We start from the raw sequence: 26,997 nt of genomic DNA on the forward strand, positions 1-26,997 counted from the left end.
TTTTTGAGTAAGATAAAATGAAATGGAATCTGGCTCAAAGTGACTAAAATTGGTTAGGTTGGGGAGGGTGCAATCAGAATTCAGGGGAAATGGTGGTTCTTTGTGTTTTCGGCATTTCTAATAATGGTGAAGGTAAAACAATAAAATTATATTGTTACTTTGGTTTTAGAATGGGTATTTTACAATCTATTCCATTTTCACTCTTGACTGTCCCTCCTGGAATCAGTTGCTCAATGTTCAATATTTAAAGTTTAAATGGTCCCCAAATCTCCCAATTTTCATATGAAATTGGTCTATTTGCTTTGTTTTATTTCATTGTTATTTCATTATTTTGTTGATTTCCAGTGAGGCATCATAAAGAAAAGTTTTAGATACTGCCTTGTTTACATAGGGGTAATGTTTTAATTGGGAATGTTTTCTCTGGTGTTTAGCCCAAATTTAATTTCTGATCTCTATATTTAAAAACAACATTATCACTGTCAGTACTAATCCATACATCTTTATCATTGCTATTGATTTACAATGATTTTTGAACCTTGATATTTAGAATTAAATAAATTTTTTGATATATTATTTCAGGGACTATGGCAGTCAGCATAGAAAAATGTACAACTCAGAGGCAAATTGTTAGTTTTAAATTATAAGACATTGATTGAACAGTAATTTATTAGCTTGTTTTTTACCAATTAAAATTATTTTGAGCTGATATATATTTAATGCTCAAAAATGAAATTATCATTTGCAAATGGAATGACATATTTTATTGGTGAATATGGACATGCATTTTCAAAACAGAACATTCTTAAAATGCAATGTCCAGATTTTACAATATTATTGTACTTAGTGATGTTAAGTACTTTCTTAATTTAATGTAGGTTTACATATTTCAGTATTGATGTGCAATTTTTCTCAGGCTTTCCTCTGAGCATAAACTGCATGGTGCCTTGTCATTCTGAACAATGAACTCTAATCAGCGGGAGCACCAAAGCAGCACCATCCTCACTGCCACTAATTTTATTATGAATTATTATAAAATCCACTAATTATACTTTTCAATAATGATGATTATGGTGTTATCTAAAACAACACATTGGTTTTTGTTAAAATAAATTTCTTTCTGAATTGGCAGGAAGTTTTATTACAGGACAAAAGTCCACAGTTCAAACAGTGAGTGTAGGCTTCTCAAGACAAAGACGCAGAGACCAAGATTTTGGATAGTGTCTGGGGGATGAACATTAATGGAGGGGAGGATTACTCATGAGTTAAGGTAAGCAAAAGGCAAGGAATTCCAGATGCTAGAGAATTTTCCAGGAATATCTTCTGGTCTCATACAGATGTGTCATGACATCAGATGCACGATGGGAGTGGCCATTGTGCAAGGCTAATGACATATGACATGATGTTTAGCCCAAATTTAATTTCTGATCTCTATATTTAAAAACAACATTATCACTGTCAGTACTAATCCATACATCTTTATCATTGCTATTGATTTACAATGATTTCTGAACCTTGATGTTTACAATTAAATAATTTTTTGATATATTATTTCAGGGACTATGGCAGTCAGCATAGAAAAATGTACAACTCAGAGGCAAATTGTTAGTTTTAAATTATAAGACATTGATTGAACAGTAATTTATTAGCTTGTTTTTACCAATTAAAATTATTTTGAGCTGATATATATTTAATGCTCAGAAATGAAATTACACATATATTTCACATATATTTCTGATGGATACTAAGTTCAGGTGAAACTGGCAAGATGTGCTGAGAGTAATATGGCTTCTGTTTCTGCAGAAGACAAAGATGTCTTCTTCCAGAGTTTGCTGTTCTAAACAGATCCACAGGGTCAAAGGGTATGGAGGGTACAATTTCACACTTACCTCTGTGAAATTCCTTCCCCTCACAATGGTAGAAAGTGAATCAAACACAATGAACACCCAATTCAAAATTGTCTTCAGAAATGTTTTAGGGAGAAATTAAAAAGTCCTGCCTTTTAACTTAACCATGTGTCTTAATTTGTATGGCTGAAAGCTATTTCTATTTAATTTAATTTTATTTTATTTTAGCCAAAATGTCTTAATTTTACCAAAGAAGTGAATTTACTGATTTCTTTGTTAAGTGATCCACGATGCCAAAAAATACATTTTTCTTAATATCAGTGTTTACTGCAAAAATACAAGCATGATTCCCTTTCCTGCTGTCCCCCAAAACTGGTAAACCATTTAAGAGTGTATAAAATGAGCTAACAGTGTGACTTGGTTGAATTTTTAAAATCATCTGGAGATGCCCATACTTTTGCCCACAGTTCCAAGAAGTTTAGTATGGACAATGACACACTTAAGTTTCATGTGACTTGCTAAGTCACAGCCAACAGAACAAAATGGAGCAGTTTCAGCACTGTCATTGCCACCCCAAATCACCATCCTTGTATCACATTTAATGATTTGTGTATGTTGAACGATCCCTGCATCCCTGGGATGAAGCCAAGTTGGTCATGGTGAATGATCTTTCTGATATGTTGTTGGATTCAGTTTGCCATTATTTTATTGAGGATTTTTTCCACTGATGTTCATTAAGGAGACTGGCTTGTAGTTCTCTTTTTTTGGCTGTGTCCTTGCCCGGTTTTGGGATGAGTGTAATACTGGCTTCATAAAATGAGTTAGACCATGTTCCTTCCCTTCCTATTTCATGGAAAAGTTTAAGGAGAGTTGGTAATAGTTCTTCTCTGAAGGTTTGGTAGAATTCAGCTGAGAATCCATCAGGTCCTAGACTTTTTTTGGGAGGGAGACTCTATTGCTGCTTTAATTTTATTGTATGTTATAATACTCACTCATTCACTCACTTACTGTCTCCCTCACTCTCTCCTTCCCTCCCTCCTTTACTTATTTAAGGAAAGGTGGCTGAGTCTGTGTGAGGGCCCAAATGTGGGGTGTTCATTGCTGAGTAAAGTCAAACTAGATTCTTGCCCACTTGGTGATCATTATTTTTTGTCTGGTCAGTTGGTTAAAAGTGGTTTGCATAATTATAGCAAGTGCTCTGTTTTAAATGCTTGTGCAAAATAATCTGACTATTTGCATTATTTGCTTCTGTACTTAAGAGGTTTACCATTGCCATTCTACTCAACCCAGCCTTCTCAGAAGCACTATGTCCACAGTCAGGGCATGCACATGCAATCATTAGTGTTTTGTATGTGCTTTCAGTGGCCATTAGCCAATAGTTGTGATATGTGCTTTTACATAAGGGAGATTTGCTAAACATTTTAAATGAGTGGAGTGAGTACTAAATATGTTTAGTACCAAATATTTTTAGTGAATACTGTTTAAAATATACCCAATTTAGTGTCAGTTGTAAATAACTTAGTAGTTGAATATTCATGTGAACAAAAGGCAGCAACAGAAGACAGAGAGAGATTAAGAGAGAGAGAGAGACAGGTAGAGAGCAGGAGAGAGATAGAGAAAGAGACAGAGTAAGAGAGAGAAAGAGAGAGAGAGAGAGAGAGAGAGAGAGAGAGAGAGAGAGAGAGAGAGAGAGAGAGAGAAGGACAGAACACTTAAAATCAGGACCAGAAAAAATAAAGTTCTTAAGTAGAGCTGACTGTTAATTCTGGGGTGAGCAGTTTTTTCCCAGGTATGATTCTGGCTGCTTCCTTATTGACCATAGCATTACTCAGGTCATCAGTTCATAGGATTCCCAGCTTTAAGACCATAAACACTGCAGTCCTTGGCCATAATTAAAATATTTTACTGTACAGAAATATGAACGTAACACTGCTGAAGTATCTTGCTGAGTGAAGGAGGATGAAGAGGAAATGTTTGGATCTGCAAACTCAACCCCAGGATAGATGTTTCTTTTTTTTTTTCATTTTTCTTTTATTATTCATATGTGCACACAAGGCTTGGTTCATTTCTCCCCCCTGCCCCCACCCCCTCCCTTACCACTCACTCCGCCCCCTCCCTCTCCCCCCCCCAATACCCAGCAGAAACTATTTTGCCCTTATTTCTAATTTTGTTGTAGAGAGAGTATAAGCAATAATAGGAAGGAACAAGGGTTTTTGCTGGTTGAGATAAGGATAGCTTGAAACTACAAACCCACGGTACTTAAAGTATCATGACCCAATGTTTGTTTACACCTAACTGCAGTACACACTAAGACATTTTGACATGGGGTGAGGGTAGGAATGAGGAGTAAAATGACCAAAATGTAACAGCCAGGATGGCTGTGGGATCTTGTCCAAATTGGTTGAATTCTCTGAGTAGTTTTCACTATTTGTAACTTTAGAATCAGAGCACTCATGTCACAGAGATGATGCACATAACTGATGGCAGTAAGTACTTCAGCTCCTTCCTTCTCCTTTTGTCCTCCCAGGTCTGCCTTTCTTCCTTTTCTTCTTTATATCAGTCATACTAACGTCTCTTTGCTGTGCCCAGTCACTGCTTCATAGGTGTCTTCTTTCTTCCCTTTGAACCTACAGAATTCTGGTCCTCACTGTTTTGCTGTTCCCATGAGCACACAGGAGCTGTCACTGGCCCTGACACATCTCACCTTGCCTCATTTTCTTGACACTGCTATTTTGGATGCCGGGGAAAATGTCTTATAATGAAAAACTTAACCTCCCCTCTACCCCTGCTCCCAAGAGCCCCTATCTACTGTCAGGTGCATAGATGGTGGCTCTCAGTTAAAACTTTGGAATTACCAGACAGACGGAATGACACCAGTGAAGCCAGTTCTCACAGGAAGCTGCTTCTTTCTGTTTCATGATCACAGGATCCCAGTCTGTGTTCCAAGTAGAATATACTATTAGAATATTCTTAAAAACTATATATTCTAATAGAATCACTGACAGTAATACAGATCAGATTTAAAGGAATGACACGCTTAACGAACCACACGGTACCTAATATTGTTCCATTCCCAAGGGGCTGGTTTGCTGTTTGTCTGTACTGGGGCTTTCATTCAGTCCTGGATCTGCCCCTGACTGGCAGGACACTTTAGGATGATGCAGAAAACACCAAAGATCACGGGTTGTCAGCCCTTTTTGTTGTGGTGGTCAAATCAGAGGCACTGCACGCTGTAAAGACAGTGAAGACTGCTGAGAGGCCATTCGCAGAGGGCTGAGCAGCAACCTCCCTAAGCCCAAGGGGAGTCCCATTGCGCTCATATTAACTCCTGTGAGCCTTGGCAGAGTGGGTTGCATTCATGAGTTCATGGTGCAGAAGGGTCCTGACAATTTACTAAGAATCAGAAAATTTAGATAAATAAGCAAAGCATTTAGTATTCTAATTTCTATAAGGTATACAACTATATATAATTATGAGTTTATTGATCAGAACTTATTTCAATGTCACTGTAATCTGGTTATATGACAAAGTCAAGTACTTAGTTCTTTTAGGCCCTCTACGTAAAGCAGTAATCGTACGTCCACTTCTGTTTAGACTGATGAAAAATTAATATGTCTCTATGTTATAGTTAATTTTCTGGTTGCTTTTTACAGTTCTTTCTAAATAAATTGTAGATTCTGGAATGTATTATGCATCAAGTGCTCCATTAGTTCCTGTATGAGTCTAGCAAAAGGAAGGGACTGTGATTTACACAGCCTTCCCCTCCCAGGTGAAGACATCACCCTCCATCTGCTGATGAACCAACAGTACCTCTGGCTTTCTTATCTAAGACTTGCCTCCATTTTCTCTTCTTCACAAGACTGACTTTCTACACTTTTTAAACCCTTTCAACATTCTCACCTAATTGAGATACTAAACGGAATTTATATTGAAGAGTTGACTAGCTATCTTTTTGAAAACCATAAATTCCAATAGGATCTCTGGCACTTTCATGACAGTAAATGCAGGCCAAGTTCAAATGTGCTTAGGGGACGATGTATAGAGCAAGGCCTTTGCATTCCCAGGTGGGAACTGACTCATCTCATCTGTTCATCACTCATGCAGCTTCAGAAAAGGCTGGGGAAAAACTGCACTTCCATCCACCGGGGCTCAGACGTCCCTTCCCTTCCAGGACTACAGCAGACTTCTTGCCATCTTGTCACTGATCTGATATTCATGTAAAGGCAGTTCACTAATGGTTCTTCCTTCACACTGGCAAGAATGGCTGCTGATTCACTGGGAGCTACCATTGTGAGTATTTGGTTCTCCGTGTACCATAAAACTATTTTGGAAAGGTGTGCATGAGTGTGACCTGCCTCCAAACATCATTCCAGCTAAATTAACAAGTGCATTTAAATAACAATTTTAAAGTACTTTGTGCCCTCCAAGGCAGGAAACTCCATCTGTCTCTGTGTGGAATCTTTCTCAGCTTGCAACCCAATGCTATATTGTACCTCAGGACCAGGACCTGAATTCAGCATTTGGATGAGAAAGGATTTTGTTTTTTTTTTTTTTTTTCCTTTTTTTTCCGGTGCTGGGGACCGAACTCAGGGCCTTACACTTGCCAGGCAAGCGCTCTTCCACTGAGCTAAATCTCCAACCCCTGAATTCAGCATTTAAAGGTGCATTTCTTTAGGATTTATTTGGACTTTAACTAAGGCCAGTTTATGGGTCATTTGAAAAGGGATTCCTGTGATGTAAGATGGTGGACGGTCAGGCAGGGCCATGGTTTGTGTCTGCTCTCTGTGTGTTCTAAGAATCCAGTGGACTAGCTGTCATTACCCCTCACCCCCAACACCACCAGCCACAGGACACTGCTGGGCAAACCTGAAGGCCCTGCTGCTGATTTCCAATGACAATTTACAGAAGGTAAATTTCTCCCAGGGACATCTAGGATACTAGGAATACAAGACTGCACAAAGCTCCCACCTTACTCCAGAAGCATCCAATTCAAAAAGGGATGCAGAGAAGCCAGCATAGCCGTCAGTGGCCATCCACCGGAGACTACATTTCAGAGTCTTTGGAGGATGCAAGGAAGACTTACAGAAGCAACCACTTGAGATAGGACACTAACCAGGTCAGGAGTGTGTGAGGCAGCTGGAAGGAGGAGCAGGTGAGTGGACCACTGAAGATACTGAACACTTAGAGCCCTTGCTTGTCAGTCTCACAGCTGGAGGGAACAGTGTCAGGATGTGAGTGGAGAGAGATGAGGTCCAGTGCTAAGCTCAAGCAAAGCCAGGGCACACTGAGTCTGTTGAGAAGTTTGGTCTTTTCCCAAGGAGACCTGAGGGACAGGTAATGGAGCAGTAAAAGAAATCATACCAGGAATCCTGTAACCACAGCATGGAAGAGGGGGTCACTAAGGCAGGGTGTGTGGGATAGATGAGAGACAGTGACCTCAAAAATAATGCCAGTGGATGTAGAAATCAGAGATTTATCCAGCGTTACAGGTGTTTCCAAGGCAGACTCATAGGGCCTTCATAGAATCGTGGTAAAGGGCAGGGGGCATTTGGAGGTTGCCCGGGTTTCTCACTTCTTGCTTTTGCCTGAAAAGAAGAGGCCAAATTCCACTTTAGATTTTGAGATGATAAAGAGGACTAAAACAGAATTTGGAGACAGAATGGGAAAAGGGGGGTGCTGTAGGGGAGGTGGGGAGAGATCGGAAACAAAGATGCAAGCTTCACTACTATACAGACAATTGACTCAGAAGCGTGGACAGCTGCCCAGAATAGCAGCCTAAGGGATTAACATTTTGGGGGTCAACACTGAGAGCAACTGCAGACATAAGGAGACAAAAAGAGAGGCCCGAGGAGGACAAGGAGAGTCAGGACAGATGCAGCAGGAAGTCTGGATGCTGCCCCAGCAGGAAGGAGCTTACTGCCCCATGATGTTGGTCAAGGGTCAGTAAGAAATGAGTGATTTTAGCAGCTGGGCTGGCCTGCAGATGGAGCTTAGAAGGAACAATGTCAATGGAGGGGCACAGGGCAAAGCCAAGTCATAGCCAGAGGAAGAATAAAGAAAGACGAACTAAGGACAGTCTCAGGCACAACAGGAGAGCTATATTAATGAAGAAGAGGAAATAAATTGGCTTCATGTCATAATTAGAGCTTTCTTCTCGTGAATAGTGCTGCAGTCAGACTGATGGATTCTTCTTGATTTCCCCTTCCTCCTGAGTTTGCCGAGCATCACTCCCTCTACTGAGGAACTCCCAGAAGGGCTGACTTCTGTATGTCCTCACTATGGTTATGTGTCTCTGGCCCCATACTGACACATCCTGGTTAGCAGGTGGGAGATGGGCCACCCATTGCTTCCAGATAACTCTGTCTGCTTTGTGAGTTGACCCTGGGACTTTGGAGATGACAGGTACCACGGGAGCCTCAACTTGGCACTGGGACTGGTTCATGCAGACTTGGAAATGTGGGCACCTTCGGACGGCTTTGAAATCTCTGAAGGTCAGGAGCTAGTCCAAGTGTAGTAACAGCATTCCAGAAGTGGGTCAGCCATAGAAAAAAGGAAGTCATTTGGATTGGACCTCAGGCAACACAGCAGCTGCTGCTTTGGACCAAGGAAGAAGCCTGGTCTCCTAGACACTCTAGACCCCTCTCAGCCTGGAGCAGTGCTGTTTCCTCTTTTTTATTCCCTCAGAATAGATCACTTCTTTCAGTTTCTGGTTGCAGTGTGCTTTCGGCAGACACTGACACTAATATAACAGAAAGCAGACATTCAGACACGTTAATGTGAGCTTTTATTTTGAGTTTCACACCCACTTTAAGCTATAACAACATGCATTAAGTACCAAAGTGAGAGAGCCCCAGGCAGTTGCTCTCAGACCGAAGCTCACAAAGCCCCACACACTGCAAACCCAGGCCACTAAAGTGTTAGCAATGACAGAAATGGAGCCCATAAAGCGTATCAAGAGATGTGACAGATAAAGAAAGAAAGTCCTTTCTAATGTATGAGGACCAGGGAAACCCATCTCTTGATTTGAAGATGACAACCACGTTTGATATCTGACATTTTTCTTGGTAATAAGAAATTGTAGCCATCTTGTTATTCTTCTCAGCAGACTAGTGTATATTTACAATTTAAATCTGCTATTGAATTCTAAACTACCGATATAGATTTTGGCAAAGTAGATAAGACTATCTAAAAGACAATGAGCATCTGGCCTTCTGCTGGAGAAGAAATTCTAGGCTTTTTGTTAAAGGGTCTCCATAGTTTACTGACTAATGGAGTGTACAAAACAAAGAAAAGGAGCACAGATCTGTCACGTGTGTGTGGCGGTTATTGGCAGAGGCAGTATTGCTCCCCACTATCCTCCTGATCCCGCTCCTTCTTTAGACAGCAAGACAAGAACTTTTCCTACTTCCTGTTTGGTGGGCAAGTGTCAATGCATGTTTTTATACACTCAATAATCACTTCCAAGGGACAGGAGCAGAGCAGAGAGTGTGAGCGCGTGAGTCATTGGAAATACCTTCAAAAAGTAAAAAAAAACAAAAATGATTTACCTACCATTTCTCTCTATAGGAAAAGGTTGTAAAGGAGACCCGTGATCTTCCTTACACTACTTAGATCTTATGAAATGCGACAAGGATATTTTCATGATGTACTCTTGCTTGAAAATCCTATAGTACTTAAAAAAATCATTCATCTTCTTTCAGTTGGGTGCCAGCGCTAAACACCTAACTTCATCCACTTGCCTCCTTGTCAAACTTCTAGACACCCTTGGGAAGTATCTGGGAGCCATTTGTTTCTCTCGGCATCCTAACCAGGGAATTCTTCTTGCAGTATTTTGACAAGGACATATAAAGGCTACTTGAATTCTTCTTGTAATGGAGAACTCAGTCCCTCTGAAGATAGCCCATCTTATCTCTGTACAGATTTTCTGGCAAGAAAGTTCTTTATATTGTGCCCTTATCAACCTGGTTGTTCTCAATCTTGTCTTTAGCTTCTGATTCCACATTTTAAAAAATAGTCCCTGCCATTAGCACAGAGCCACCACTCCCTCAGATTTTGAAGATACCTGAGGGTCCCTTGACCCTGATTCAATTCCAGTCAAGTATATTCTCAGGTATTACTATTCTTTATAGAATACAATTCCAGATTTTTATTAACAACATATTTCACATTTCTAGTCATCTTTTTTAAGATTCCAAGGTGAGCTTTTTCTGGTTAATGCTGGAATATTTTAGCAAATGTGTTGTATGCTGGCTTTGGCTCTTTTATCACAAACATTTCTCTACAGAGAAAAGATAAACCCTTAGTTATCGAAAAAAGTGTTTCTCAGCTGCCATCTCTTAAGTAACAATAAAATATTTCTTTCCCTCTTCCTTTTCGGTTTTGGGTCATATGTTTTCCTCCGATTGCTTCTGATACCTCATGTGCCTAGAACTAAAGTATACTTAGTTTAATGTTTAATGCTCAAGCAAAGGCTTTGCATTGAACATTCAAAAGCACAGGAGGCCTATCGTGGAGCTGACAGGTGGGAACCCTGCCAGAGACATGTAAGATCTGGAATGTTGTGGAGAATTCTGTGAGTGATGAGTGGTTTTCTCCAGCCTTCTTCTACCAGAAGATTAGAAAGATGTTCATGATCATGAACTGGTTGTTTAGTAAAAATCTGCACAGAAAATATAATTGAAGCAGAATGAAAAAGAAACTGCTCCAGTTGGGCAGTGCTGAGGCAAAAGATGCAAGGGAGGAAATGCCAGTGTCCCCAGAGACTTCAATAAGTGACACACCATTGTCTGTGAGGGGAGAGTGTCTGAGATGAGGTGACAGGTATAGAGCTTGACTATATGAAAATACATGCAATTTCCTAAATTTTTATAGGGATAGTCCTTAAAAGGAACAGTTAACTCTAGGCTTGAGAATCCCAGAAATATGCAGTCTGAGCTTTCATTAGGATGTAGTTTAGTTGTAAGACCTGTATATATAAAGATACCCAACTGCCTCTATCTGCCTCTAGTATCTAATATAGGTAATTACAACCCAGGATCACAAAGTATACACAGATGATTCTGAAATTAGAGCTCAGTTTCCATCGTAAACATCATATTTCATATTATAGTGTATTACACAAATATCAGTTGGTATTTTGAAAAGCATCTTCAACTCAAACTTTAACCCCAAAATGTAGTCAAGAAATCATTTCAGTTTTCCTTCTTCTTTTAAAACTGAGGCTTCCTGTCTCTTTCTGAAAACGTGACAGAACCACTTCCACCTGCCGCCCTACAGCACTGTGCCATACACCCACACACCACCTCTGCTTTCCAGGTGAAAAATAAGAATTTGCAGGGCTTTTCTCAACGATTGTAGCATTCTTTTCTGGTGCAATTTTCCAACGTATACTTTTATATTTAGATCTATTTAAAAGATCTGTAGGAGACTCAAATGATAGTGTATGTGCCTAGCTAGTGGGAGGTCCTGAGTTCAAACCTCAGTACCACAAAACCCAATAAGAAGAGCAGTCGTTTTTATGTTCTCCTAACAAGTCATATGGATAGTTACGTATCATTGGTGGCTTAGGAAATCAAGACTGCTTTAGTTATCTAAACTTACATTTGAATTTCACATTTGTCCCATTTTATTTCTATGGAGGCATCTTGTTCAAAGAATAAAGTTTCCTTTTGATGAAACTAACAAGAAGTTGTGAGTGAAAATTCAATACAATCCCTCCATGACAAATTGATGCCAAGCAAAGTCATTCCAGTCCATATTGATTTCAGATCCCTGCCCCCAAAATTTCCCTTGGGATTTCATGAGTTCTTTGAAAAAGTTTTCAGATTAAACACAGGACCACTATTAAAAACATAGGCTTTTGAATACCATAGAATATGGGTATAATTCATGGATTTTCCACTTATTCCCATTACTGTATTTATAATTTTTTCTGAGCAAAATGTAATTAATAGCTACATTCTAAGTGTATGCTAAGAATTAGATAGAAAAATATTTGTAACTTTCTTAGAGAAGAGTATGAATTTGGATTTCCTTTTTTTTGTAGCACTGGGGTTTGAACTCAGTGCCTCATGCTTGCTAGGCAGGTGCTCTACCCCTTGAGCCACTCCACCAGCACTAAATTTGGTAAATACTATCCAGTACTTATAAGATTGGAGTATAATTTAACTCTAAGACATTTGTTTTTCAAAATAGGCCAAAAGGACAAAATGTTACCTGAGTGGCAGACACCCTGGAAAGAGACAAGCAAAAACCTTCACGTGAGGGCCTAGAAAATAACAGACTTTCAGTGACCTGTAGGTAGATGGACACTTTGACCATTGTTTTATTTGGATGTGGGTTCAGCTTTTTTCTTTCCATTAGGAAAAAGTAATTTCAGTGTTTATTTCTCTGAATAGTCACCAAGAAACAAAAAAATAAATGGCTTCAACTCCTTTCCCATTTTGCTGAATTACGTAAATACTTAACAAATACTGATGTGGGTTACATAACATTTAAACGGTCGACCAGGAGCTGAGCAGGGCTCACACTGGAATCACACTGGAGCATATTTTGTCTGCTCTATATTGACTGTTCCTGGGCCTTCAGTGAGAGCTGTGATGCAGTGGACATAAGTCATATGTACATATCCATTTCCCCTGTGCTCCAGAGGCAAGCTGTGATCAGCCTACATGGTTCTGTACCTTGCAGGGTATGGTTGGAAAGGACCCACTGCCATCTAGTGTCCCAAGGAGGCATCGAGCCGGACTGCTTAGGAAGGGACTACCAGCCACCTTGCACTCTGCAGTAAATAACCAGTCTCTCAGCAGGGTCATTGTGTCCTTTGCTTTATCTATCATTGGGTTGTGAAAACCTCAGGACCTGCTTCAATCCACTGTTTTTCAATGAGCTACATCAAATTAAATGCCAGAACACCTTTTGCATTCTATTAAAGACTCAATCAAACACTGTTTTGCTCTCATCACAGACATTGCTTGCTACGTTTTTATCACTCACAGCTGCTGTGTGTAAACAGCTTTCTCCAAATGACGGCTCTCTTAAGACCCACTGGCGAGTGCAGCATCTGTCTCTCCCTGTACAGCCTGTCCTCTAGCAGAGGCGTCCTCCGTATTCCTGATTCTTCTTTCTTATTGTTTTTTCAGATTGTCTACAAAGCCTGGCTCTGTTCCCAGTATTTTGAAGTCACACAGTTTAACTGCAGAAAGACAATTCCTTGCAAGCAATACTGTCTGGAGGTCCAGACGAGGTGTCCGTTTATATTGCCCGACAATGACGAAGTCATCTATGGAGGCCTCTCCAGCTTCATCTGCACAGGTATGGGGAGTGCAGGGTTACCAGCCCACCTCTAGGGTTTGCTTCTTTCCTGATGCTCATTTTCGTTCTTGCTTCCTTCCACTCACTAACCTTGAAGATGCCACTGGTACTTTTCCATGCTTTCCAAGCACTGAGAGCCCCTGAAATGTCTTGAACACAATTCAACATCTATCCCACAAGTCTACACTACAACTAAATGTCCTAACAGGGTAATTCTGAGGGAAGAATGTTAACAACCATTTGACATACTTACACTTGACTTGGAGTAGGCTGGATTCTGTGGGCATTACCTTTGTAATCACTGGGAAGGGCAGTAAAATTGCACTTTTTCAGATTAGTAGCAAGTGTGTGTCCCCACGTCTATTTTCTGAGTTTTTTTGTGTTATCTTAGATAAGTATGGCGAACATAAAGAAGTGCCTGCTTAAGCTGTGTGTACATGTGTGTGTGCATGCAGGTGTGTATGGGAGCCACACAGTAAGTGACAGATATAATTGGACCTTATATTTCCCATTAACGCTGTTTACTTCTTTCAGCAAAGAACTCAGCCTGGGAAAAACATCAGTAGCAGCATTTGTTTTCCAGATATTTATAAACATGATGTAATTTAGGCACAGAATAAGACATAAAGGCTAAGAGTTGTCTGTTTTCTTTTTAAGTAATGACTACTTAGTGATAACAAGATGCTTTGCAGAGGGTATCTGGATATGAGTTGTTTCTGTTGTAGGAAATGAACAATGTACAACTATATGGCTTAATTTATAGCATGTTTAGCTTTCAAGTTGAAGGATTAAACACAATCCTAAGCACAGAGAAACATGAAAACCCTCTTCGTGTATTAGACTAGGAAGCTCTTCTAAACCTGAGGTGCTCAATGGAAAATGAATCAGGTTATTTCCAAACCACTCATGCACTCACTATGCTGTTCTAAGTGAAAAACCATCAAAACACAATCCCACAGAATTCTCTTGGAAGTATGTGCCTGAGAACTAGACGTGTTAACATAGACAAAAACTCAAAGGAAGACTGAGGTACTTGTGTTTATCCAGACCATCTCCCAGTCTTAATCCTAACTTCTGGATCTGAAACACACCTTTAGATGCTCTCCTTATTTTTCTGGACACTTTCAAGGCCACTGGGATGCTGAAGATGGAGGCAAATCTCTTTCTACATCAAAGGGTCAGAGTCCATCACACAGTTTTCATTGGTTTTGAGTTATGTAAAAACTGCTTCTTCATAGCCCACAGCTGCATCGCTAGGGGAAAGCAGTGGGCAAGATTTGTCCTGGTCCAGAGGACAATGCCTCATCCATCAGTGGCCCTCGGGGGTCGCTGCAGCCTGGCCCTTGGGAGCCTCCTGCTGTTCTTCACTTTCTGTTGACCTCATGATCTGTACATTACTGAACTGCTCTGATCCTGGTGGTCACTTCTTTGGGCATTTTCCTCTAAGGTCCTGTGAGATTATTGGGCAAAAAAGATCATGATTTTAGATTGGTCTCTTCTGAGATGGGACAGGCCTCATGGGAGATTCCATGTTCTCATTGACCACTGGTGGCCATCATCTCTACCTGACGCAATGTGAGTCCCTGTCAAGTGGACTGAAGGATCCCAACAAGATCCATTTATGTCATGCATAGCTGTCTTGCTGGCCAACGAGGGTGCTGGGCAAAGCCTAGTGAGGCTCTGTCTTGGAGGAAGGCAGCATGGAGACCCAGCAGGAGCCTCTGGAGAAGGCCATGAAGCCCAGGGCTCATCATACTCCTGGAGAATGTGAGTCCTGGGTGGGTTCAGCACTGGCTTCCCAGCTCCAAGTCACACATTTCTGGAGGCTCGCTGCTTCCTCATGCACACAGGCTCAAATACCTTAGCTTTTGAGTAAGTTTGGATAAAATGCCTTGTGCTGTCAGGGACGACCATATGGCATCCAAAAGAGAGGCAGGGGTACTTCTCCCATTTGCCAGTTGGCTGCTGGTAACTCAAAGCCAACTGGATGTCAAATGCATGGTGACATTACACAGTCACAAGAAGTAGCACCAGGTGCAATGCTGAGCACTGAACTTGTTATATTTAAAATGAATTCACCAAGTAAGTTAATCTTAATCTTTGCCTCTAGTAATTCCTCTTTTTGAAACAAAAGTAGTAAATGAAGTTATCTCCGTTCTCTATATTTAAAAAAATGCAGTCATTTGTCATTAAGAACTAAAGGAATAGTTGGAGTTTCCTTCAAATGCAGCATACTTAATTACAATGCCTTCCCTCCTATCTGAAGTGGGTGATTACACCCAGCTTTTGGAAGGGTAGAGATTCCCCTCTGGGACGCTGAGGATTCTTTCCTTACTGATTTTGTCGATTTCAAAATCATTCAGGAAGCATGTAACTACTCATGTTCACGCCAGGTGTTGCCCAAGGGGCACTGATTTCGCTCACTGGTGACAAGCCAGTGGCGTGGGGACTGCTTTTGTTTAGATTCTTCTGGACCCAGCCTTGTGGATCGGACCCGTAGGACCCAAGATCTTCCTGTCACAGTTTTATTAGACATAAACCGAAAATCAAGATTCCTATTATCCACAAAAATGACTCTCAGTCCCTGTAAGCAGCTTGGATGGTTCAGAACAGATAAAATTTCTCTGAATAACCAGGAGTTAATTTATAATTTTGGCAACAGTTGTGAAATTCAGCATTCAGTGTGTCACTTCTTTAAGATGCTGTCATCACTCATCCTTGTCTTCAATTTGACTCTTAAATTTACATTTTTGGATCATCTGCTGTTTTATGTCCCCATGATTGTTAGCAAGGCAGAAACTTATTAAAGAAAGAAACACATGAGAGTGCATGTCCATAGCTGAGTGTCCAGAGTGGATGTTGCAGAAGTTCAAATGTTCTAACCACAGACCTCGACACCAAGAGCTCAGCCTCCTGTACTTCATCCCCATGTTGTTTTAGGAGAAAGCCAAAGACACTTCACCTGAGATCCCTTTTGGTTTTTCTGTGAAAGAATGAAACTGACTCATTAACAAAGGGGAGTGCTTGAAAAAATAGTAGGAAGAAGTTTGCAGGTGCATTCAGGCCCACACCTGTCACTCAGGACTGGGGCGGGGTTGAGGTCAGGGGCTCTGGGCTGGTCTGTGCCTCTGGCCGGCCCCATTCACACGGGGCTCTGTGACTCCAGCTCAGTGTCTCCATCTGCAGAGCGAAGGGTGGCAGTTCTGGGGCTCCAGACTCAGCATCATTGTGACAATTAAATGGGCTTCCCTCTACACCCTCCCTCGCCTCCTCGTGGACTCCCTAGAGGAATCCTTGGTTGCTCACCTGTGATAGGGAGCCAAATTAAGAAAACAGAAGCAGCAGAGCATCCCAGGCTGTGGGTGCTATGGTAACAAACATCGCCAATTACCCTTTGATTGACGGATAAAATAGGCCTGACACAATTTGCTGCTCAATTCTTCGTAGGCAAATTATTGCAAGAACAAAAGTAGAAGGTGGTCCGCTGGGGGTTACTGACAACGAAGATAAAACATATTTTGAGGATTCCATGTAAATTCTGCATTCCATTTTTTCAGCTGTGACAAGAATAAGGTTATGTTTCTGCCTCTCGGGAAAACACGGTGGGCTGCTGTTGTTCCTCCCTTGACAGGCGGATTAGATGCGGCGGCGGATGGCGCCCCCTGGCGGCGGCGTCGTGCTACTGCAGGGCCTCCCAAAACCCAGCCCTCAGGCTGGAAAACTGAGCAGTCCCACGCATAAGCGTGTGGACCAGATCGCAGAGGAAGTTTTAAATTTTAAAAGACAGAAAAGCTTTCCCTTTCAAAGGAGTATTTCAGCAGGAAAAGATCTGCTCCACGTAGATTTTAGTGTATACATCTATGCTATTTCAATCGCCCTGCTTTCCCCAGAATGCACAGATGTTCAATTGTTTTATTAAATAGGGGGGAGAGGGTTCCTGAAAAATAATGAAATGTTACGTTAGCTACAGCATTATTATCTTTTAAGAAGTTTATGAAATTTTTGCCCAAAAGGGAAATTTGAAAGGAGAAGGGATGGCCGGAATAAAATAAAGATTTTAACAAAGAATGAGACCACGGAATTGGGATGTCTTCTTTCTTTAGAAGACTGTAGTTACTGAGGCTTCACGTCTTTGGATCTGAGTTCAGACCTTTCAGAGTTAAGAGTGTTTTCTTTGATGGTCACCTTCCAATGTGTTGCCACAGCTCATTTGCCTTTGATAAGGGAACATGGCGAGGGGAAAGAAGGCTGGAGTGGAAATTAGGATGTCTGGATTCTGCCAATGGCTATGGATTTTGGGAAGTCACAATTACAGTATGACTCCTTCATCTCTACAGGAAATTCACAGTACTGAGCTTACCCAATTCTCAGTCAGTGGGGCTGCAAGAGCAGATTCCTGTTAGACGTATACACAGATGTATACCAGGACCGACCTGGCAGGAGGGCAGCCGCAGGTGTAGCAGAGAGAGAAAGGAGTTCAGCTTGTGGGGGGAGAGCAGAGGACATGGACTCCATCATGTCCTGGGTCCTACTAGGGAGCCAGGAGGAGCCTGTGGGCACACTCACCTGGACCCAGGTGTGCTGATCTCACTGTCATACCCTCACGACCTTGCTCATCCTCCAGTAGAGATGACGTTTGTCTCCATACTATCATGAACCCAAATGACCATATTCTAATTTGTGTTACAGATATCATGAAGCACGTGATATATAGTATATAATATATCATATCATTTATGAGTCATTTTTGTCCCGTGCTCTGTCCTGCCACATGCAGTGTAAAGTCTCCTATTGAATGGAGCTCATACCATCAGGGCCTGACCAGAAGTCACAATTCCTAAGCTTAAAAAAGAAAGCTTAACAAATGATGGAGCTCTAACCTTGTGGACTGTACATGCCTGATCAGAACTCTAAACCAAATTGTGTCCCTGGCTCTCTAAATTCATATGTTGGCATCCTGACCCTTGTCACAGCAGAATGTGACCTTTGTGGGTATGTGTTCTTGAGACAGAGAATATGTTACAGTGAGTCACCAGTCTGGCCCTGATCCCTGGGATTGGTGTGTGGGTTAGTAGGGCTGGCTGACCATAGACTGAGTGGCTGAAGCAATAGATATTAACTCTCCCTCAGCTCTGGAGGCTCCAAGTCTAAAGTCGAGGTGTCAGCAGGTTTGTTTTCCTCTGAGGTCTCTGTCTTCAGCCTGTAGATTGATGGTTTCTCCCCCTGCATGGTGGATGTTTACTCTGTGTGTGCATTCCTCATGTGTCTTTATGTGTTCTGGATTCCTCTTCTCATGAGGACATCAGTCATGTTGCCTTAAGGTCCAACAAAGACCTCATTGTAACTTACTTAATTGTTCCTTTAAATTTCACGTCTCCAGTGCTGAATGGTGGGGTACACACCTGTAATCCCAGCCACTCAGAAGACAGAGATATGAGTATCCAGGTGTAAGGCTGGCCAGGCAAAAGCATAAGACCCTATCTGAAAAACAAACTAAAGCAAAAGGGCTGGGAGTGTGTGGCTCAAGTACTGAGTTCAAACCCCAATAGTACCAAAACCAACCAAACAAAAACACCTTATTTCCAAATACAATCACATTTTGAGGTATTGGAGATTGAGCTCCAACACAGAACTTGGGGGAGGAGAGACACTATTCAGTCTGTAATAGTGTACTTATAAGAATGGGAATTGGTGCACATAGACAGAGTAGAAGGGAGAAATTGACTATATAAAAGGCCTTGAGAAAACTGTTCTTCAATCCTACAGGAACCATCCCTGACCACACCTTGATTTTAGACTTCCAGCCCAGCCTGAGACAGCAGATTCCTTGTGTCTAGGCCATGTTGTCTGTTGGAACTTGTTACAGCAGTGCCAACAGGCCAATGCACTGGGCAAAAGCTTTCAATTTCAGATAAAACAGACAAGCCCAGTATTGTTTATTCAAGAGTAGAATAAATTCTAACTCTTACATGAAGACAAATTTTGCATACTTCACAAATTCTACAGGATTAGAAGACAGGAAGCAATAAAAAGGAATTATGGTGACAAGATAAGCCAGTCCAGAAGGCTTAGGGGAGGATAATCAGGTGGAGAGAGTCATGATGACCAGGAAACAGAATGCACCTTTCAGATAATTTTAAATTATACAATAAAACTATCTTTGTAAATTTCATGAGTACCCTTTTAAAAGCACCACAATGAATTTATAGTGCGTGTGTACTACATCCCATTTTTCAGGTTTCAATAACTGGAAGATTTTTAGACTGGAGTCTAAAATCCCTTCATCTCAGGAGGACAGTTTCCTTTGGAAAACCCAGCCTTCCTCCCAAATTTCCCCTCAATACTGCTGAGAATCCTAAACTGCCCCAAATAATAAAGTCAATTAAAAAGGAAAAAAAAGAATTAAGAAAAAGAAAAAAAGACAATCTAACCAAATAAAGTTTTCTACCTCTAGAAAAAAATGTTCTTCCATTTGGAGATGTGTCTGTGCTATCATTTCTAGACCAATTTTATGGACTTCTTATGATGTAGCAAAAGGAAATATAGACTAATAGGCTTCTATAACAGCATTCAAATTCCAGCCTACAGCCTTACCAAAAGAGTGACTTGATCTCTGTTCATTTCCATTATTCTTTCCACAGAGAGATAAATAACTTTGATAAGTATAGAGACATTACTATCCATGAAAACATCAAATTTCTTGAAAATCGTGAGCTTCATCAATCAGCACAAAAAGAGGCAAGTGTGAGCCTGTGGTAAAACTATGGAGGTTTAGAATTGAAAGAGTGGCAGGTTTCAGGGTGGTTGCCCTGGACTGTAGGAAAACTGAGATGCTCTGACCTTGGACCAGTTCACTGAGAATGAGTTGAGAACAGGAGACTTCCGCCATAAGGGAAGAGGCTCCCAGGGGCTTTTTTGACTCAGATTCCTCCAACATGATAGCTTGGCAATTAAATTGAGCAAGAAAACTGAAGGGTAAAGAAATTAAGAACTGTCTCAAGTTCATAAGAAAGCCAGCAGTAGGGGCCAGCACATCCAACAGTCTGTCTAGCAGAGTTCATTCCTCTTTTGTACCCTTTCCCTTACACCAGATCTTGAGGTTGTAATTGGAGTGGCTGAAATTCTTTTAATTGTGACTTTCTCATTACTAGCTTGACTCCAGAGGGCTGTAAACTATTTCTCTGCTTTTACAATAAAATGCTTGCTGTATTAGGGAGAAATTTATTGGAATTAATGTGGTAAGTGTAGGTTTATTTTCTTTCTCCTCCACAATATTTTTCCAATTAAGAAGTGTGTTCTGCCTCCTTTCCCCCTAAGTATTTTTTCTTGTATTTTCACTTTTTTAATAAAAATTTCCTTTACAAAAAACCTTCATGTTGGTTTTCTATTGGTGCCTTCACAAACCGCGACAAACTCATTGGCTTCGAACCTCAAAACTCACACAGTTCTATAGGTGAGGAACTTAACACTGACCTTACCTGGCAAAAGTCAAGGTGTCTTCAGGCTGGTTCCTTCCCAGATCCTCTAGGACAGTGTCTAGTTTTGAATCTTTAATATAGTCAACAGAATTCAGTTTCTTGCGACTGTAGCAAATTTAGCTGACAATTGTTCTCACCTTCTAGAATCTACCTACATTCTTTGCTTTCTCTCCTCCATTTTGAAACCCAGAAATGGGATGAGCTCTTTGTACATCACCTCTTTCTTACCACACTTCTGCCTCCTTCTCATTTTCAGTCCCACTTAGATGATACAGGATAATCTCCCATTTTAAGATTCTCCAGTAACAACCTTCATTCCTTCTTCATCTTTAATTTCTTGGGTTGGGGCTCAGGTAGCAAAGCACCTGCCTAGCAAGCATGATGCACTGAGTTCAAACTGCAGTACCACTAAAAAAAAATTGGACTGGAGGTGTGGCTCAAGGGGTAAATCTCCTGAATCAAAACCCAGCACCAACAAAACTTAGCTTGCAATGTCTTTTTCCCACAGACATGAGTTATGTACCTGTTCTGGGGACCAAGGTGTGATCCTTTTTTGGAAAGGGTGTAGATCTTAGCTACCATGTGCAGAGCATAGCAGGCATCTTGCAGGATGCTGTTGATGCAAAGGTAATTAGTAGATGTGGTTCACAACCCAAGAAATAAGTATTTACATGGGCAGAAGTAAGCCAGTTAAATAAATGCTACCTTGTGGGTTCTGAATGAAGTATTGAGAAAGTATGGAAAAAGAAGAGAACAACTCAGGAAAACTAAGGATGGAGAGTGTTATTACCACACTATACAGATGTGAAAAGGTGATGCAGAGAAACTGAGTTTGTTTGATTTAAACAAGTTATTTCCCACATACAGGGGAAACTCCCTGGTGAAGGCTTCATTTATAGCTTCTTGAATATGCTATCGTGTGCACACGCTATTGACCATTGTTAGCACTATTCCTGGCTACTAATTTCAAGTGCTTGGTGGTGCAAAACATTCAGCCAGGCATGTAAGATCATCTATTTACCCCTGTGGAAAGCGTGAGCATTGTGAAGATGCTTGCATGAGGAAGAAACCCATTTGAAATAGAAAGAACAAAGAGATTTCATAAGTTCATGTAATTTAAAAGTGCAGAGAGAACTAGTGGAAAATATTCCCCATGAGCTAGATGGCTAGTAGATGATAGGAAGGCAAGCAGATAGATAGATGCTAGATAGCTGATAGATGATAGAGAAATAGATAGATAGATAATAGATGATAGGCAGATGATAGATAGATAATAGGCAGATGGATGTATGGAATAGAATATTCACACACACACACATGTATGTATATGTATATGGAGAGATGTAGCTGTCCATAGAGATATATGGATGTACAGATATCTCTCTAGTCTAAACTGCAGCTCCAGTTCCAGATTCTTCTCCCCATCTCCTAGCTCTCTTTGTTATTTCAGCAGCAGGTGCACATGTTCACCTCTCTTTAGAAAGTGCAGTAGGAAGAGATTCCCCGATCTGCAATCACAGCACTTTCATTCATGTCCTGTGGTGGAGTCTCAGTGTTGGCATAAGTTTTCTGTCCTTACTTGAGCCATTATGGTAACTGGGATAGAATTCTCTGGTCAGGCAGAATCATGTGTGTGTGTGTATGTGAGAGAGAGAGAGAGAGAGAGAGAGAGAGAGAGAGAGAGAGAGGGAGAAAGAGGGAGAGAGAGAGAGAGAGAGAGAGATTAGCCTACATGAATGCACCCATGGAGTCAGGAAGGATTGTTCTGCATATCCAAATCTGAGTGCTTTTCCCAGAAGAGGTAATGCATGTTCAGTAAACAGGTCTTTGTCACTACAGAGACCAAGAACGCCCATGTAAACTTCCCAGCAGTCCCTCCTGATAAACGGCCGAGTGAGGCCAAACAGCCTCATTTAGTGTCATCATTAACAAGAATGCGTCACAGACCAGCCCCACTTAACACACGGTGCTTGCTGTGAGTGCAGTGCTGATCTAGACAGTAAAGCCAGGTTTCTTGGAAAATCTAACAATTTTGATCACATATCCTAAAAAGCCCCAGCATTCTTTCTGTAAAGCTATATTTGTTGCTTTATTTATGCTGAGATGATTTTGTCCATCACTTAAAAACATTTAGTAAGTACACATAAGCAAAAAAAAAAAAAAAACACAGAGGAAAATTCACCGCCAAGAGGAAAGTGACATTTCATACCATGAGTAGTGCTTGAAATCCTTAAGGAAAATATGGTTCCAAAGCATAATTTCACGTCTGCACCAGAGAGCAGCACATAAGCAAATGCAAATTACATGCTTTACTAATTGTGGGCTATTTCACCATCTGCATTTCTGCCATATGAAGCATGAGACTGTGAAGACATGCACATAGTTTGCTCTATGCATTTATGTTGTTAAGATAAACTCCTCAAATTGGAGTGGGACGGTCAAAAGGTTTCTAAAATCCTTTTGACATCTTTTGCTAAAATCTCAGAAAGTTTATAACTCCATAGGTTCTCCCCAGTAGCATATTAGATCTGCTCAGTTTCTTACTTGAGTGTACACATATTGTCTTATATTAACACTTTCTTCCCATTACACTGGTAATCCTAGCCTCTCAGGAGACAGACTGGGAGGGTTGTGGTCCAGGCCAGCCTGGGCAAAAGTGAGAGACCCCATCTGAAAAAAAACTAAAGCAAAACAAGGCTGTGGGTGTGGTTCAGGAGGAAGTACCTGCCTACCAAGCACAAGGCCCTGAGTTCAAACCCCATGAGAAAAATACGTTTACTTTTCTTCCCATAGGTAAAATTTCCACATTGTTTTTTCACTTCTTTAAGTCTTAGTATAGGAACTTTTCTACATGCCCTTTTACTTCTTTTTACATTGTTTGCAATATGTGATTGTTAGTTCACACATAGCATTTCTTTCTCTCATCATTGTCATCACCCAGCACACTCCCTTGTAGGAAACATGGAGCTGTAAAGACACCTGTTTCGCCCTCCTGGAGGGGAATCACTGGTGTGTCAAACACTGACTGCCACGCAGGGAGGACCCAGGAGCCCTGTTCGCAATGCATTGGCTTATACTGCCTCTAAGAGATATGCACTGTATATTTTTATTTATTTGTATTTTCTCATCTTAATGGGTCTTCAAACTTTTCTGGATGCTTTTAAAAAAGTAATGTGTGGAAAAGATAGCTGTCATTTTAAAGAAGAGAGATTCTTTTTTGTTTCAATACTTGAGATTGAACTCAGGACCTTGTGTTTGCTGGCAGGGCTCTATCATTTGAACCATGGCCTCAGCCCTTTTTCCTGTGGTTATTTTTGACATAGGGTCTCCCTTTGTGCTCAGGTTGGACTGGACCACAATCTTCCTATTTATGTCTCCTTTGTAGCTGAACTGATAGGTGTGCACCACCACACCCAGCTTTATATTGGGTGAGATGAGGTCTCAGACTGGCCTCAAACTCTGATCCTCCCAGTATCTGCCTCCCAAATAGTCTGAGTCACTGCACCCAGCTTAAGAACAGATACAAGTCTCTCAACTAAGTGTTGTAACTGAATATTAGTTATTTTTAATGATTTCCTAACATTGTGCCTCTGTCAGCTTAAATTCATTTATTGACCAATTAGTGAGCATTTTCAGATTCCTTTGCAGTGTGTGAAAACTTTATAGTCATGTGTCTTCAATAATGCATACATACCAGGACAGGAGTCATGCGTCATACCTGTAATCCCAGCTGCTTGAGAGGTGAAACTAGGGGGATGGTGTTCTCAGTACAGTCCCAGGCAAAAACTGAGACCAGGTCTGAAAAACAACTAGAGCAAAAAGGGCTGGGGTTCTGGCCCAAGAGTAGAGCACTTGCCTAGCAAGTGTGAAGTTCTGAGTTCAAACCCCAGTACCAGCACCACCACCACCAGTAATAGTAATTCCAATAATGCATGTAAACCAGGGACCCTGGAGGGCAGCTATCGGGAACAAGGCAAAGTGAGTGGTAATTTTACTGTGTCATGTGGCACTGAATGGGGGGACAAATGAATGTAACACCCGAGGCGCTCTGTTCGGCAACTGACACCCCAGGTTCTGAGCTGTGTGATGATTTCCCTCACACAGTGGACAGGGCGTGACTGTGGTCCGTGTCCAGTGGGCCTGCCCTTCTCGTGAGGGACGTCCTCTCCCAGTGAGCACAGAGGTGCCACATAACAAACACTTCCAAAGCTTTTGTGATCTCATTTTTAAAACTGCTATCTTATTGCACCTTACTTTCACTGGAACGTTCTATTTCCAGTGTTAAAACTGCTGGAAGCCTGTACAAGTCAAATCTAAAAAATAAACATGGCTAATTATTCTAGCTTATTTTTTGTTAAATTTTATATTGACAATATTTTTTTTTGTGGTTCTGGGACCCAAACTCAGGATTTTGTACATGCTAGGCAAATTCTCTACCATTTACAGCCTCAGCCCCAAATACCGATTCTACAATATTGAGATTAATTTCCTTACCTGGTTTATAAACTTTTATAGTATATTTTGCTTTAAAAGATCACTGCTTTTTTCAGAATTGGGGTATTACCATCTTACCAAGTGTTGGCATTTTCCTTAAGCAAAACTTTTTATTTAAATCACAACTTTTAAAGTATTTAATGTTTCCAGAACTGGTGAATCAAATTATGAAAGTAATTTCTCTGTAACTCATTGAAAATGTAACATATTTCTGAAGTCCAGCTCTGTTTATGAGGTGTTTACACGCCTTGAAACTATTACCAGTCATCAGCATGTGCCCGAGTGTACACAGGCCTGGGGTGTTTTTGTATGCATTCTACGATTACACAGTCTGGCTTTCCTGAAAGAAGAAAAGCAGGAAATGCTGTTTGTACAGTAACTGCTCTGAGGGATCAAAGCCATCTCAGTCCTGTCTCCCCCATCACCGCTCATGGTTTGAGCTAACACAGCCACAGACCTATCTCTAGAGGCTCCTGTTACAAGAGGATTTCCTCAGCAGTCATTGTTACCAGGGATTTTCAATTTAAAAAAGACTGTGGACTAAAACATACTACACAATGTACTGATTTGCAAAATGTGTTCCCCACAGAGAGAAATAAAAATAAATAGAAACACGACAGGTAAGGTTTCTTTGAGGTGGCTTCTTGGGTGTACATCTGAATAAAATAGTCACTGAGCTAGTTAGCACTCACTATGAACTGAGAAGTGTCTGTGAGTGAGGTCTGATTTCTTCACGTCCTTCAGAAATGTGGATTCATGCATGTAAATTACTCTGAAATCCTGAATGGTTGAAATCTTGAAAATTTCATAAATGCCTGTGCCACGTGTGAGAGCACTCCGACCTGAAAAGTGAAAGCATTTTGCAAGAACAGTTGATTTCTCCCCCGAGTGATGGGGGAGAAAGCAATTTTTATTCCCTTCCTGGTGACTGTTACTGTCCCCAGTTGGCATCCTTGCTAGTTAGTAACTTTTCACAATAAGGAGGGGGACATAGGCCACTCTGCCTGGCAATGCCCACCTCTGTGAGCCCTGTGGCTTTGGAGCTCGGTGCTGACCAGGAATCTACCAGTCTTTCCTGCACAGAATCCACAAAGTCAACCAGCATCAAGACAACTCTCAAAGGATTCTTTAGTGATGAGTGGGATGATATATTTGGTGAACCTACATTCTGTGTCCATACTTTTTTTTTCTTTTCTCAGAATACATTTTTCTTAATTAAAAAAAGTCACTGTAACCATTTGGGGGAAAATAACAATGTGAAATGTGATATTTCACAGCATGGGTTAGGTTTCTGTTTAGACCGCATTTCCTCTGGCGGCAGACAAGTCTTTGTTCCCCTGGTAAGAGGCTGGAAAACTTTGGGAACATTAGTTGAGGAACTTCTCTGCTTAGCTTCAAGACCTTTCAAATGGCCAATTTATCCCTACCTTTAGCTTACGGTCTTAACGAAGGAGTCAATTCTCTGTGCGACTTCTCTGCCATTCCAATGTGGCCCTTACTTGAATTTCACTTAGTATCAATTTTCAGTTTTAGAACAATCTATATTGTATCTAATATGCAGTTAACTTTTGGCTCTGAATGGCCTTCACTTAATCAGGCCCATATGTACCTTTTTTAAGAGTCCTCATGATGTGTATACAGTCATCTCTCTGAACACAGGGAGGATTGGGTCTAGGACCCTACAATGACACCCCAGTCTGTGGATGCTCATGTTTATAGAAAATGATATCAAATTTGCATATAGCTTGTGCATCTTTACACTTTAAATCATCTCTGTGCTACTGTTAATACTACTGTGATTGTTAGACTCTAATACTTAAGGAACAATGACAAGAAAAGAAGTTTGCACATTTCCAGTACAGATGAGT

The 26,997-nt window shown here is 41.0% G+C and overlaps 1 protein-coding gene across 2 annotated transcripts in view; it reads left to right on the forward strand.

The window, feature by feature from the left end:
* Nalf1 (NALCN channel auxiliary factor 1) overlaps positions 1-26,997 on the forward strand; it is a 552,582-nt gene that overhangs the window by 515,143 nt on the left and 10,442 nt on the right. For both annotated transcript variants that reach the window (XM_074043006.1, XM_074043007.1), the window contains exon 2: positions 12,986-13,157. In XM_074043006.1, the coding sequence (XP_073899107.1) occupies positions 12,986-13,157 (172 nt within the window). The remainder of the gene's footprint in view (positions 1-12,985; positions 13,158-26,997) is intronic.

The sequence above is a fragment of the Castor canadensis genome, chromosome 10 (genome assembly GCF_047511655.1).
Source record: "Castor canadensis chromosome 10, mCasCan1.hap1v2, whole genome shotgun sequence".
Taxonomy (NCBI): domain Eukaryota; kingdom Metazoa; phylum Chordata; class Mammalia; order Rodentia; family Castoridae; genus Castor; species Castor canadensis.